General features: G+C 42.1%; 1 protein-coding gene across 2 annotated transcripts in view; it reads left to right on the forward strand.

Annotated features, from left to right (window-relative positions):
- The first annotated feature begins 6,133 nt into the window (after window positions 1-6,133).
- The window catches only part of PDSS2 (decaprenyl diphosphate synthase subunit 2), a 110,377-nt gene continuing 102,180 nt past the window's right edge, over window positions 6,134-14,330 (forward strand). For both annotated transcript variants that reach the window (XM_015858767.3, XM_085543658.1), the window contains exon 1: window positions 6,134-6,443. In XM_015858767.3, coding sequence (XP_015714253.2) covers window positions 6,208-6,443 — 236 coding nt within the window. In that variant the 5' untranslated portion in view covers window positions 6,134-6,207. The remainder of the gene's footprint in view (window positions 6,444-14,330) is intronic.

Raw genomic sequence — 14,330 nt, forward strand, 5'->3', positions numbered from 1 at the left:
GATTCTGAACAAAGGTTCTCAGTCGCTAATATTTAATTGGAGAGGACTGCTTACCTCAAATCACTGCAAGTAGAGGCTGCACCACCAGCCCCGAGGTTCTTAATTTTACTGCTAGGCTGACTATTTCCTGTGCTACAGTGCAGCGGATCTGAATCCAGAATACCAATTTAATACTCGAGTGCCCAAAATCAGGCTGGCACTTTGCATAAAAGTCTTTTCCTATATGTGCTGAGCGCCTGCAGCTCCCCCTGGGAATCAGTGGGTGCTGAGCACCTCCAAAAACCGGGTCACTGTCACTTGGCAGCTGTGAAATGAAACGAGGTGAGAAAGTTTAAAACTGAACTTACAAGTGATTGACATCTCTGTGGAAGGGGGCTTCTCTGAAGGTCATTCAGATTTTGGTAGGTAGTAGATGAACGTTTTTAATACAGATAACTATATAGCTCATAAACTTTCCAGAGGTAATATGAGGATAAAATGAAGTGAGAAGGAGAGAGAAGCAAGTTAGGGGGAATTAAGAAAGAAAGGGATGGGGGTGTTGTTCAAGCCTAATTCAAGACTAACTCGGGCATGCCTTACTGGCCTTACCTGTTCATTGGGAGCCTTAAAATAAACATAATGAAGTAGGGATCTTTTTTTCTGATATGATGTGTATATTAACTGTGGGACACCTGTCTGTGGGGTTTTTTGAGGAGCAAAAGCCTAAACAGTTTCAGAGAATTTAGAAGAGCCAGACCTGAACATTTGGGAAAACACATCCATTTTGGTTTGTTAAACACAACAGACTTAATAGGGCATCTAAGAAATCCCTAAAATGCAGACAAATGGAATCCGAGTGGACATACGACATGAAATACTTCCTTGTAGTTGGCTGATTTCTCATTCTCTTCCATTAAGCATTTTAAACCAGTGCTTATCAGAGACACAATACTCTTATATTCCATTTTGCATTTTCAGCTTATGGTTTCCCGACCATAGCTTCCGTTTGTGTTGGCCTATATCAATTGTCCCTGCTTGTGTACAGCAGCAATAACTATGACTGCCATGTTGTTAACATTTTAATCATTTTAGAGCGTGTATTGAAGAGGCAGGCAGGCATTTTAATTACAGAGGTTAAAAGAAGAACAGATGCAGTGAGTAAAGAGCTAGATAAAAATGAATGCGTCTCCCCTTGTACCATGACGGTCACTATTCTTTGTCTCCAATGGATTGGCAGGGGGACAAATTCAAAAGCAGAGGATGTCATACTGAAAAACACTTACACTGAAAAGAAGGGTTTACCTAAACCAAGGGGGAAATGTGTTGATAGTACAGTATAATAATAAAGGAATACTTTTGTTTTTATTTCCCTGAAGCCATTTAGTTAGTGCTATTTAAAGTCCATTTCTTTGTTCAGACACAGAATTTGAAGGACAGATTTAAATTATTTTCTTTGTGCCACTTAAAACAATTTTGAAGCCATTTTCTTCATCATTTAGGTCGTCTTTTGTATACACAGACCTTGTTCCCAGAAAGACATTATTGCCTTTGTGTTAGCAAAGCAGTGAGCAGGTACAGAGTGAGAGCAGCCCTTTGGATAACAACTTCCTCAAATGTTCTATGCTTTTTAAGTTCATCAGGAAACAGAAAGCTAGAGTCAAGCCTCTGGTGCTGGGTGCTCACACTGTGCCATGCACCTCAGCAGTGGGCAGTGGGTTTATGTTGAACCAGATCTTTCAGGCACCCTTCAAGAAGGAGTCATAAATAAGAAGGGGAGATAAATAAAACAAGGCCCTAGTCACTTCTGCAATGCTTGCTTCAGTAGAAAAATGAAGCCAAATATACCAATATAGCCTTGGTGGGTAGAACATTGCTTCTCGTGTAAGTGGAAAAAAGGAAAGGACAAAAACATACACAGGTCTCCTCTCAAACTGAGCATTGCTGGTAGGAAAAAAAAAAAAAAAGAACATTTAATATTCAGTCTGTGCTTTGATTATGCATGTGAATAGCAAGCTGCAAAATATACATAACGCTTCATAAATTACACACATTTATCCCTGTGATATAAGTATTTTAACAGAGAAACGCTTGGATTTACTTATTAAATCCATAGAAAATGTACACATTCTGTATGTTAGCCGGTATCTTGATATACTATGACTTTAATCACTGCATTTTGTCTCCTACTCACCAATTGTTAAAAGGGTTTAGCTTTTCAATCTACTTTTCATCTAAAAGGCTAAATCCTGCTTATTTTTCCACTGGACCCTCCCAAATTGCACAAAATTCTTTGATTTCAAAGGATGCTGTGATGGAAAAAAAAATAATAAAATAAAAAAATCCATATAAAATCTATAGGTATATGGGGAGGAATGTTTAATGGTGTGTGTGTGTGAGTAAGCCTTTGTTCAGCACGGCTGTCATTTACTCTGCTGCCTTCACTCTCATCCCGACCATGAACTCCGTAAGCAAGGGACCATCTCCTTTGTCGCAGTACTAAAATGTGTCTGGTTGGAGTTTTTCACTGCTACTGGAGTGCAACTAAATAGAAATAATAAATAGTTAATAGGTTGCCGAGTTGCAGAGGTGGGGCTAATTAGCTGAGGCTTCACGGGGTGGTTAATGATGGATTAGGAATGGGGAAACTGATAAAGCTGCATATGTAAAGGCTAATATTGTACAGGGTGATGGATGCTTTGTCAGCTTCGATTGCATACAACCAGAATTAACATTGTGCTTATCTTCCTCCTGCTCCTTCCATAGATTACTCAGCTCTAAAGCACTGCTGTTTTATAAGTCCCTGCCCAAATTCCCCTGAGTGGAGCGGTGCCAGTCATTTAAGACAGACTAAGAGGCTGCCTTACAATTGAAATTGGGTTGGTAGGTGAAAAAACGGTGACTTTCTGAAGGAGGGGTGTTATCAGCTGCACACTGCTCTGCTACTATTCCTCCTCAGCTTGCTGAAATGGAGGGATTTCAATTGATTTTGTTTTCTTGCAGTGCAGGCTGGTGAGCAAGTGTGAATGGAGCTGTGTGCAGTAAGCATGCAGCACAGGAGGGCTCGCCTCGTTGCCTGCACAGTGCCACCGAGACCTATTGGGTGCTTTGGCTCCTTATCCGTGCTGTGCACTGACTATAGACCCAAGTGCCGTGTTTTGTGTGCAAAGGAAAAATGGTATCATACTCCTATTCACACAAAGCATCCCTATATATCACAGCTGTATTTATTTATTTGTTAAGGAAAATCAAAGTAATTATGCATTAATTATCATTCATTAACCAGCAACAAATCATTTTCTGATATTGCTATCTCAGCAGGTATATTTAGATTTTAAAATTAACACATTTTCTTGCCAAATTCTATCCAGAGAATGTGGCTGCTACTGAAATCACTTGACACTGAATTGTACTGGCTTTTTGTGTGTGTGTGTAACTAAAGGATCAATAAGCATTCATACTTCTCTGTAGGCTATAGACCAGTAGGAAAACAGGCAGCCTTGTAGACAAGGCACAGACAGTCAGGTCAAGAGAAGAGAATTCTTTTCTCAGTTTGCCTTAGGGCTTTTTTGAAGCCTTGGACAAATCACATAACCTCTAAGTTTAAACCTTCTGACTTTCAACACAGAAATTATCATAACTGTCTACTTCTCCAGGATGTTGTGAAGTAAATCAATTCACTGTATGTATGTCTGTGTGGTAGGGAGACTGCTTGGATACTCGGCAAAACAAAGACACATTCCTGTTAGCTTTCCTTTTTGTAAATGTTTGTGGAGTACACCAAGTGTTTTAATGTATTAAAAACTTAAGCAATATCCAGAACAATATTTGGTTACATAGAGTATAGATAGTATAAAATACAAACATTTCTAGCTTCATTCTCCCACAGGCATTTTTTATTTTGCATAGGGCCAGAGTAACTATGAACAGTCAACTGTTCCACAACCAAGCGTAAGTCCTTTGCAAAAGTTCTGCTTTAGATGATAGTCAGGAAAATACTGCTACATTTCATTTGTTAGAAGAGATCCAGAGCTGGCATTGATGCTGGCTTTGATGTATCCTGTGGCATACAGTCCAAAGAATGATGCTGTAAACAGAAATGTCCCTTCACATCTCCTCTTTGTTCTTCAACTTTGATACTGGCCCCCTGCAGAGGCTTCTTTCTCTTCCTGGGAAGGCTTAACGAAGTCAATTGATAGGGGGAAAAAAAAAGGAAAAAAAAAGGCCTACCATTTCCTTTTCTACTAAAGACTCCAAAGAAATAGACACATATATCGTACACATACCGAAGCCCTAGAAATAGTGTGGCTTTTTCTATTGATTCCTGAGGGGAAATGAACCAAGACAAAAGCAAGCAAGCAAGCAAGCAAACAAACAAACAAACAAACATACTGTTGTGTCCACAACTTAAAATACAATGAATACATCACACTTTTGCTTCTGTTTTATTTATTTATTTATATTCTGAGTGGAAGAAAGAAGAAAAAACTGAGAAACTCAGTATTATAGGCGGTACAAGCAGCAATACCTCTGGGCAGGATTGTCTATCATTACCCTTTATAAGACTCTGGCTTTTAATGCTTGTAACTGTCAACTAAAAAAGTGTAAGTAAATACCCTTCCTCAAAATGGCATTTCCGCTTTCTGCTGCCTGGAAAGTCCAACAGCAATAGTCATCTTCATTAGGCTTAACTGGACTTCAATTGCTTTTCACAGAAATAGGGGTGTTATGGAGCTCAGCACAAGAGCAGAGAGAAGACTTTGATGCTTCTCCCAACAAACCACACTCACAAACACACATGAAAAGAAGAGTCCATGATTAGGATGCAGGCTGTGCAGACAAGAGGATGACTGGAACTTAACGAGAAAAAGATGAGGAAGCTGTCACAAGAATAAGAAGAAAAAAAAAATGCCAGTAAGGATGTTGTGCTGCACTGAAGTGAAGAAGTGAGGAGGTCATCAGGGTAAAACCATGTACCTGGACCAAGGGTAAAAAATGGGAATAGAAGCATGGATGGGATTAAGGCATTGGGCTGACAGCATGAGGAGGAAGGTCCTAGAGTATTATGGTATAATCCTTTCAAAGAGTTTCCAGATTATCCTGTGGTGAAATAAATAAATTAATAAAAAGAAAAAAAAAAAAAAGCTGTTTAAGAATGGCAGCCTACTGTTGACGCTCACGAAATCCTGAGGAAGCTCTAGTAGCAGTATACTGCATTGTGGTTATTGAGCTTCTTGCCCTACTTCTAAACCATTTGCTCTTAGTTGAATTCTGTAAACAAAGAGCAGAGGTGCTTGGTTTCTTAGAATAATATGAAGAATGGCAGTTTTGAAGAGCTGAAGTCTCACATGTTAGGAGATGGTAGGTTTACTGCCCACAGAACTCTAATTCTCCTCACTCTGTTTATAAGTAACATTTTAAGTAGACTGTAATTGAATAATCATGTTAGTTTTTTACAGAACACTTACCACATTAAGTGCAAGAACGGACAGGGCTCGGGAGATGGATCAAGGAATTTGTCACTGTTATAGGTTGAGGTGCCTTGTTAGCTCCTCTTAAGTGCATCCCTCCGGCGTTTTTCATTAACTCAGTCTTTCTGCACAGAAGCAGGCCATCACATTCTGTCATTTGTGGACAGCGCTTATAAGCTGGAAACTCGCTATTTACCACCAATTTGCTCTGTGACAGTAGCTAAGCAAACCCAATGGCAGTACGCCTGACTCTCCCCACAGAAAGCAGACCTTGCAGGCTCTCTACATTCCAGTTGTTCTCTCTCAGGTTTGGAGGAGGCTGCTCACCACAGACAAGCCCTGATGCTATCAGCTCCAGCCAAACCCCCTTCCTTAGGGCAATAACTTTTAAACCGCTGGTGTTTGTTCTGAGTCTTATCTCAGGTGTGAGATCAGTGAACCCCTTGTGGTTATCCATGGAAACAGGCAGCACTGTTTTCTCACTATCATTTCAAGAACTTCTGTTTGTTTGTGCTTTCCTGGGCTGCACCTCATTTTTAGTTTTGCGATGGAACTGTGTTCTGCTTGCACCTTATTTATTTATTTATTTCACAGTATCCTTCACAGTAACTCAAGGCGGGGACAAAGCGAGAGGCCGTCGAAACGGGAAGGGAGAGCGGCGCTGCCTCGCTTTACGGCCCGTTTGCGACTCGCAAGATGGCTGCCCCCAGGGCGCTGTAAGGTAGCGCCGTTCTGCCGCCCGGTGCTGAGCCGGGCCGAGATGTGGGGGGCCCTGCTGCGGCTCGGGAGCCGCGGCGGAGGCCGGCGGGGGCTTTCGGGGGGCGGCCCGTCTTCGGCCGCGCCCTGGAGTCAGGTGGTGTCGGAAGCCGAGAAGATCGTGGGGTACCCGACGTCCTTCATGAGCCTGCGGTGCCTGCTGAGCGACGAGCTCAGCAACATCGCCATGCAGGTCCGCAAGTTGGTGGGCACCAAGCACCCGCTGCTCGACACCGCCCGGTGAGCGCCCGCCGCCGTAACGGGGTCGGGCTGGGAGCTCCTCGGGTGGGAGAAGCGGGGCTGGCCTCGATGCACTCGCGATTTTGGGGTGTGTGTGTTGTGAGGAGACAGTGGGACAGAAGGGGAAAGCGGTCGGCATGAATCGCTGTGGGTAAATACTTGGGCTGAACCCTGTGCTTTGTGGCTTGGATGGATATTATACCACAGGATGGTCTTTTTGAAGTGATGTTCATGTGCTGCTTTGGGCTTGATCCTTTAAGCCTGTAGCTTGTGGGATGCTATCAAGGATGCAGTCAGGCACAGGGACTGAAGAACTGATTCTATTTATTTCTTTAAAATTAAGGAAAAAACTCACAAAACAAAATAACAAACCAGTACTTAGTACTTGTACTTTTGGGTGTGATGTTGTTCAGTTCTAACCTTGAAGGCTGTACTTCAGTAGTGCGTGGGGACAGGACTAGGGGTAATGGGATGAAAGTACAGCATAGGAAGTTCCACACGAATGTGCGGAAGAACTTCTTTACAGTGAGGGTGACGGAGCACTGGAACAGGCTGCCCAGGGAGGTGGTGGAGTCTCCTTCTCTGGAGATATTCAAGACCCGCCTGGACGCCTACCTGTGTGACATGGTGTAGGGAGCCTGCTTTGGCAGGGGGGTTGGACTCGATGATCTCTAGAGGTCCCTTCCAACCCCTACAATTCTGTGACTGAATGCAAAAACGTACACGTCCATTAAGTACTCAAACACTTGGAAAGATATTTGGTTTTTGTGACCATCTGGAAACTCTGCTTAAAATTGATTAATTAGATTTGTTTCTAAAGTTTCTACTTCCTACTGTGTTTTTGAGGTTGTACATTGTACGTGTTGGCAATCAAATTATGATTGTTTATTGTCATTTCTGAGCAGGGCTAATTTTCTTTAACTTATTCGATAAGTAGAATTTTATTTTTGGGGCTTTTTCCTTTGTTTTTTCCTTCATGGAATCATAGAATTATATAATGGTTTGAGTTAGAAGGGACCTCAAAGCCTACCCAGTCCCACCCCCTGCCATGGACAGGGCTGCCACCCTCCAACTCAGCTGCCCAGGCCTCACTCAACCTGGCCTTGAGCACCTACAGGGATGGGGCACCCACAGCTTCTATGGGCTGCTGTGCCAATGCCTCACCCCCCTCTGAGTAAAGTTCCTCTTAACATCCAATCTAAATCTCCCTTCTTTTAGTTTAAAGCTTTCTTCCTTGTCTTGTCGCTATCAGACCATTGAAAGTTGCTCTCCCTCCTGTTTATAAGCTCACTTCTCTTCCTGTCTAAATTCTTTGCTGCTCCTTGAAGTCTTCCTTAGGCTGTAATGGGTTTCTTAAGCTTTGGTAGAAAACCCTTGGTTGTGAGCAGCGTAAGTTCTGACCTGAAACAGCGTAGAGCGTCACTGCTACAGCTCTGAAAACATGCAGTGTAAGTGAAGTGCTGATGAGCGATTTTAACCTTTTGCCATATTTTGGGTCAGCAGGCTGCTGCAGCACATAGCCCAGTGCTGAAAGCCTTAGGGAAGACAGCTTTAAGATAACAGTCCATGTGAGACAGGACATGTGGAGAAGCAGCTGTTGGGGCAGTATATATTTCGCTGATGATCCTATCAATTCCTTTCCCTCGTTGGATGCAGCAGTGGCAGCTCATGGGTTTCGGTGCCTGCCATGAATCAGGCCTGCAGCAGGTGTTCTGGGGTGATGCTCAACCCCCGATGCCTCCAACCGAGACAGCTCCTGGCCAGCAGCCTTAAATCCGTGAGCTATTGCTGACTGTGCAGCTGGGGCAGAGTGACGGGTAACTGACCCCTACAACAAGGGATTTTGGAATTACCGTGTGGTAAGGAAAACTGTCTTTTGATGAATTTTTTTGTTAAGCTTTGGTTTCCGAAGTCAGCCACATGAAGTGAACATCCTCGGTACTGGCTTTGCCAGACTTGTCAGAAGGAGAGTGCAATGGGAGGGAAGGTTGAATTTCGTTTCAGAAAGGCTAATGTTTAGTGGTTAACAGATCATTGGAGGTTGGGGTATCTGGATTATATTCACAGCTGTGCTTCTGGCACTCTGAGCGGAGAAGTCACTTAATTTTTCATACTTGCTTGTACTTATCTGTAAAATGAATATTGCAGCATCTGTTTTCTGGAGGTATTACACTTAGTTCACTATAGCCTACGTTGATCACTGTGGTCTTTCAGTGGAAAAAGGTGTACAAACAATATTAATAAAGAATACGTTAAACAAACACTGTCATTAGAATATTCACCTCTAACAGTTACTCTGGTAACAGAACCGAATGCTGACTTCCCCTGGATCTTGGTAGCCTTCTGAGCTACAGGATGGTTCATCAGAGCTTTCATTTTTCTTGCCCCATAACAAAGTGCTTTTAGCAAACTAACATTAGCATTCTTTTGCTCTTCAGGCTTTGTTGAACTAAAGAATTTTTTCCAACAATGAGCATGTGAACTTCTTTTCAGATGGGAAGAAAATAAATCTCCAGTCCTCTCTCTTCGCTTCCCTCGCCTTCCTAGGCCAACTCACATCCTTTTTAATACAGGAAAGAAACTGTAATTGGCACCACGATCTACTTTTCTCAAATACATAGCGCGAATAACATGTTCTTGATTATTTAATCTCCCCTGAGAAGGATATAGCTTATTGCACATTGTAAACAGTAAACGTTATGGCCAATGCATCACTTTTATAATATCAGTAAATGAAATGGAACGCTTCGTACATGTAAAATTATTATGGGGCACCATTTAGCTCTAGTCATTCCATCATTAGCGTGCGGGAGGGATGATTGTATTTTAGTTCAGTCAGAATTGTTTGTTGGTGACAAATCCTTGTGTAGACTTAGTTACAGTTTTCCTGGATTATTGCGGAAATAAAAAAGCCTGATCAAACAGGATTTGTTCTGCTGCAGCCTGCCATAGGTTGCTCTGTAGCTGTTCTAAGTAAGCACTGAGTGTAGCATGCGATCCAGAGCAGCTTGCAGATCACACAGAATCACAGAATTGTAGGGGTTTGAAGGGACCTCTAGAGATCATCGAGTCCAACCCCTCTGCCAAAGCAGGCTCCCTACACCACGTCACACAGGTAGGTGTCCAGTCAGGTCTTGAATATCTCCAGAGAAGGAGACTCCACCACCTCCCTGGGCAGCCTGTTCCAGTGCTCCGATGATCTGCTTTTGGGTTAAAATGTCCGGTAACATTGCATTCCTGATGGTTGTGTTTCTCTATCAACTTGGAATGGCTCTGTTGGTGACTCATATCATGTCACTTTAGATGCAGCATTTGTCCTCCTGCGTGGATGGCCGAGTGTCTGCAGCACAGATACAGGGGCGTGTTCCAGCCCTGTGAGGTGGAATTGTTGTGGCTAATTCATATTTTGTCTAACAGAAAGGTGACCTTACAGGTACCCTTATTCATAACTGTGTGTGCTGTGACTGACTGTGAGCAGCTTTGTTGCGACTTCCAAATGTATTCATTTGCTATTTTTTCCCTGGGCTATTAAAACAAAGGTGTCCATGTGCTGGGCTGTGGCTAGCAGGGTAACTGCGCACAGCCAGCAGCCATGAGCAGAGACTCTGCTAAGCTGAGGGCTTCTGCCTGTACGTAGTGTTTTGAAGCTCCAACTTGCTTTCCTTCTGTATCTGATTCCTCCTTTTTTTCATTGTATTTATGGACTCCACTGTTATTTTCAGTTAGCCATTAAATGCTGTCTCACCCAGTTAAGGGAAAAGTAAAATACATTTTTCCCTTGTCACATTTGTCCTTTATACTTTAATAAGATAGAACTGGATGAATAAATAAGTGCTGCTTTTTTTTTTTCCCCCAAAATTCCACTTCTTGTCTCTCTTCTTGCAGTTTTTACCAATGCAAGTTTTATTAGTCTTCTCCACCAGAGGCATTACCTTCACATACACCAATGCTTGTGCCCATTAGTTATTCCTGCTCTGTTGAAGAGCTGTCAGTAGGATCAAGAAGATAAGAATTGCATCAGAACTTGTACAGTTGTGCTTGAGGTTCACAGTTTGCTTTTAAGGATCTTAACTGATTTGTTACATTTGATTTTAATTAAACATGCTTTTTGCTGGGTTTGGTGGTGAGAATCTTATTCCTGAAGGTAAAACACATTATTCAATTGAATGTTGACAAGTGTTCCTAAAGCAGAGCTCAGGAAGGTAAAGACAGTCATCCTCATGGCCATGGATTTGCCAGAGTTGCTGAGGGAGGCCGAGCTGTTGAACAAACAGGTTGTTTTCAACTGAAATGATGCTGAGCTCCTGTTGTTCCATGATGGGATGTTTATGGAAGTGTGTGCTTAAGGATGCAAAGGATGTACTGTGTTGTACAGTACCGGGTTTTGCTGAATGTTTTGCCACCATAAGCAAAGCCTTTATTTTCAAATAAAGGCAATTATGGGTCTTTACATCTTTTTTACATTCAAATACAAATGATTTGTAATGCCTACGAATATGGAATGGCAAGTTGAGTGTGCTGGTGAATGACTGTTATGTCAGTGTTTGCTCTGTGCAGGAAAAGAGTATTGAATAAATGGGAATATCTTCAAAATCATTCTTTCTGTAACCCAGAAGATGGTTACCAAGTATGCCGTCATATAAAGCACAAATGAGAGATGATGTCATAGAGTAATCAGGATTCACATTTGGATCACTGGAAACAATTTTCACTTAATGAATCTTCTTTTTCAAAGGCTTAGCTCGCCTTTTTTAATGTTAGAGGTGAAAGTACGTTCCCTGGCCTCTTATTCTTTCTGACATCTGTATGTTCTGACATCCAGTACAAAAAAGACAAGTATCTCTTGGAAAGAGTCCAGCAGAGGGCCACTAAGATGGTGAAGGGCCTGGAGCATCTCCCCTGTGAGGAGAGACTAAGTGAACTGGGTCTGTTTAGCCTTGAGAAAAGAAGGCTGAGAGGGGACTTGATCCAGGTTTATAAATACCTGAGGTGTGGGAGCCATAGTGGTGAGGCTGGTCTCTTTTCAGTAGTGTGTGGGGACAGGACTAGGGGTAATGGGATGAAAGTATAGCATAGGAAGCTCCGCACGAATGTGCGGAAGAACTTCTTTACAGTGAGGGTGACGGAGCACTGGAACAGGCTGCCCAGGGAGGTGGTGGAGTCTCCTTCTCTGGAGATATTCAAGACCCACCTGGACGCCTACCTGTGTGACGTGGTGTAGGGAGCCTGCTTTGGCAGGGGGGTTGGACTTGATGATCTCTAGAGGTCCCTTCCAACCCCTACAACTCTGTGATTCTGTTGTAGCTTGCAAGAAGTGTTTTCTCTTACTCAAGGGATTTTCCCTCCACCACATTGTAGTTTTTGATGCCACCTCCCAGTCTGACTCCACTCCTTGTGGCCCCCGGAAGCCCTGTTAAATAAATCTGGCGATCCCTTTCAGAAGTCCAGAGAACCATATGTATAACACTGTGTTGTCTGCAGTACTTTGTATTTTCCTGAATAGATACCGAGTTGGAAAAGCACAAATACAAGCAAGTATCTGGATGTTTCCATGCTGATGCCACTGCTTTCTCCCGGGGCTGGAAGACCATTGTTTTAAATTATTAATAACCTTCTTTTACCCCACTTCTGACTCTCTTAGTTTCCCTCAGGGTAGGCAGACTGTCTACAGCACTTGCCCTAAAGGAACTACCGCAGGAGACAAACCTGACAGACTATAAAGGAACACCATGAATTTAAAAATTGGAACTATTTCAGAATTTGTTTAAATTCTGTAGCGGATGCTTTGCTGTCCTTGAATTGTCCCTGCTGGTTCTGTAGCATTGACAATCACTTTTGCTTAATTTTTCTTCTCCCTTCTTGTTTTGTGAAAGATTCATGTAATGGAAGAATTGATCATATAGGAAAACTGGTGTGACTCATTATGCATGAGCTTTCATCAGAAATGTGCTGTGAACCATCTAGATTGTACTTATAATGATATGGAGGGGCTTAGAAGTTTGACTCTAAACCTGACTTAACTAAGAAGTGCCCGGAATGGGTCAGCCTGCTGGAGGTTCCTCAGGTGAGCTGCAGTCGTTTTTGTTTCATTCCCAGCTATTTCTATCAAGAAGCACCAGGTTGTTCCACCTCTTGCTTTCATCCTTGTTTATTTTCACTAAAATTACAAGAGATGGATATTTGCTTTTTGCCTTCGTTCTCCTCCATTTCACTTTTTCAGTTGCTTCTTTTCTCCTTTTCTATCCTGCAGATAAATAAGCACAGGTCTAAAATTAATGCTGTTTCTTGATAGACCACGTGTACAGTAAATGTCAAGTTCATTTTCTTCCTCTTTTCTTCATTCGTAGCTAAGGAAGGAAGTCATATCCAGGTACTTCTGGTTCAGCTGTATTCTCTAGTTAAAAACAAATGTGCATAGTTTTCATTTCAAACTTGCTTCAGACATGCTTTGTTTTGGGAGAACTTTTCTTCGACATTAATTCCTGTTGATAATTAGTTATAGTGCTATCGTGATAGATGCCACTGAGTATACATAACATTCATTCATTTTGTAGAATTTGATGTCATAAGAAAAGAAAACTATATCCCCCCAACAACTTCAATTAGGCTTTTCCTGGGTGTTCACACTCATGCTACAAACCTGATGGAATGAGAGCTATCTCTTCTCTTTAACTGTTCAGGACATCCCACAAAGTAAGTGTAACCAAGGGATTATTACATCTGTATGTTGTATACTGGTCCATGAGTTGTCTTCAATGTTGCACTAAGAAAAAAGAACAACCTCAAAGCCAACAACTTCCTTTCTGTCACAAGGGAGGTCTGGGTTGACAACAGCACTTGCTTGTGTAAAGCCATCCTACAAGTGTGTTGTCCTCATTAAGGCAGTCTGAGGCTAATGGCCCGTGCCAGTGTGTCTGGTTGTCATCTGAATGATTAGCCAGTAGCAGAAGAACCGTCATTAGTTGATTTGGTAAGATTGATTTTAATCAAACTTAACAGATGGTTCAAGTTGTCAAAAGCTAAGTGGAATCTACTACTTATTGGGTCAAGTACACAAGACAGAGCTTTGTGATCGTATGTGGAAAGTCATCTCTATTTCAAGCATGTAAAAAATAGTTGTGCTAGAGAGTATGTGTTTGCTAGAGACTGTTTTTGTCCAAAGATGCATCAAGTTCCCAGTTAAATTACTGGTGAGTTTTGAGACTGAGTATGGCATAGTGACCGTGTTTTCACATTATGAAAATTCATATATTTTCATAGACCTCAAAGTAAAAGTACCTGCAATATATCAGTGTTGTTTGCATGTGTATGTGTTATAAAGGGGAGATTTTTGTCTCTCCTGTCTCTGACTCCCAACTACTTTTGATTTAATGTGGTTTGTTTGAAGATACACTGTGTGCATATTTCACAATAATTACAGTGATGTTAATGCTATATTATAAAGCTCGTATTTGGATTGTGCTTTTGGAAATAGACTTCTGAATGTGAATCTCACTGGTTCGATGTCTTTGAATAATTAAAAATGGATCTACAGGAAAAAGAAACATTTTTCCCAAGCCTTTGTTGTCCTGTGGATGTGAAGCTGAAATATAAAAGTACAAGAGATCAGTTCAGCATATCTGTTATTGATCCCTGGTTCCTGGAGCCAGAAATAGGGTGTGCACCCCATGTTCCATTGCTCACAGGAAGATCTTGGCACTTTCTGAGTATCTGTAAGTTTAGATAGTATGGGAGGTTGTTGATAGGCTTTGCAAGAAATCAGATCTCATGTATTAGTAGGAGTAATAGATGAAAAGACTGCTTTCAGAAATAAGGTTCTGAGGACCTGAGGAAGCTGGAAATGCAGAGGCCCGCAAGGTGGTTGTGGGGAAGCCCTTGTTCTAATAC

This window comes from Coturnix japonica, chromosome 3 (genome assembly GCF_054131305.1).
Source record: "Coturnix japonica strain WE chromosome 3, WE-NBRP24, whole genome shotgun sequence".
In the NCBI taxonomy this organism is placed as follows: domain Eukaryota; kingdom Metazoa; phylum Chordata; class Aves; order Galliformes; family Phasianidae; genus Coturnix; species Coturnix japonica.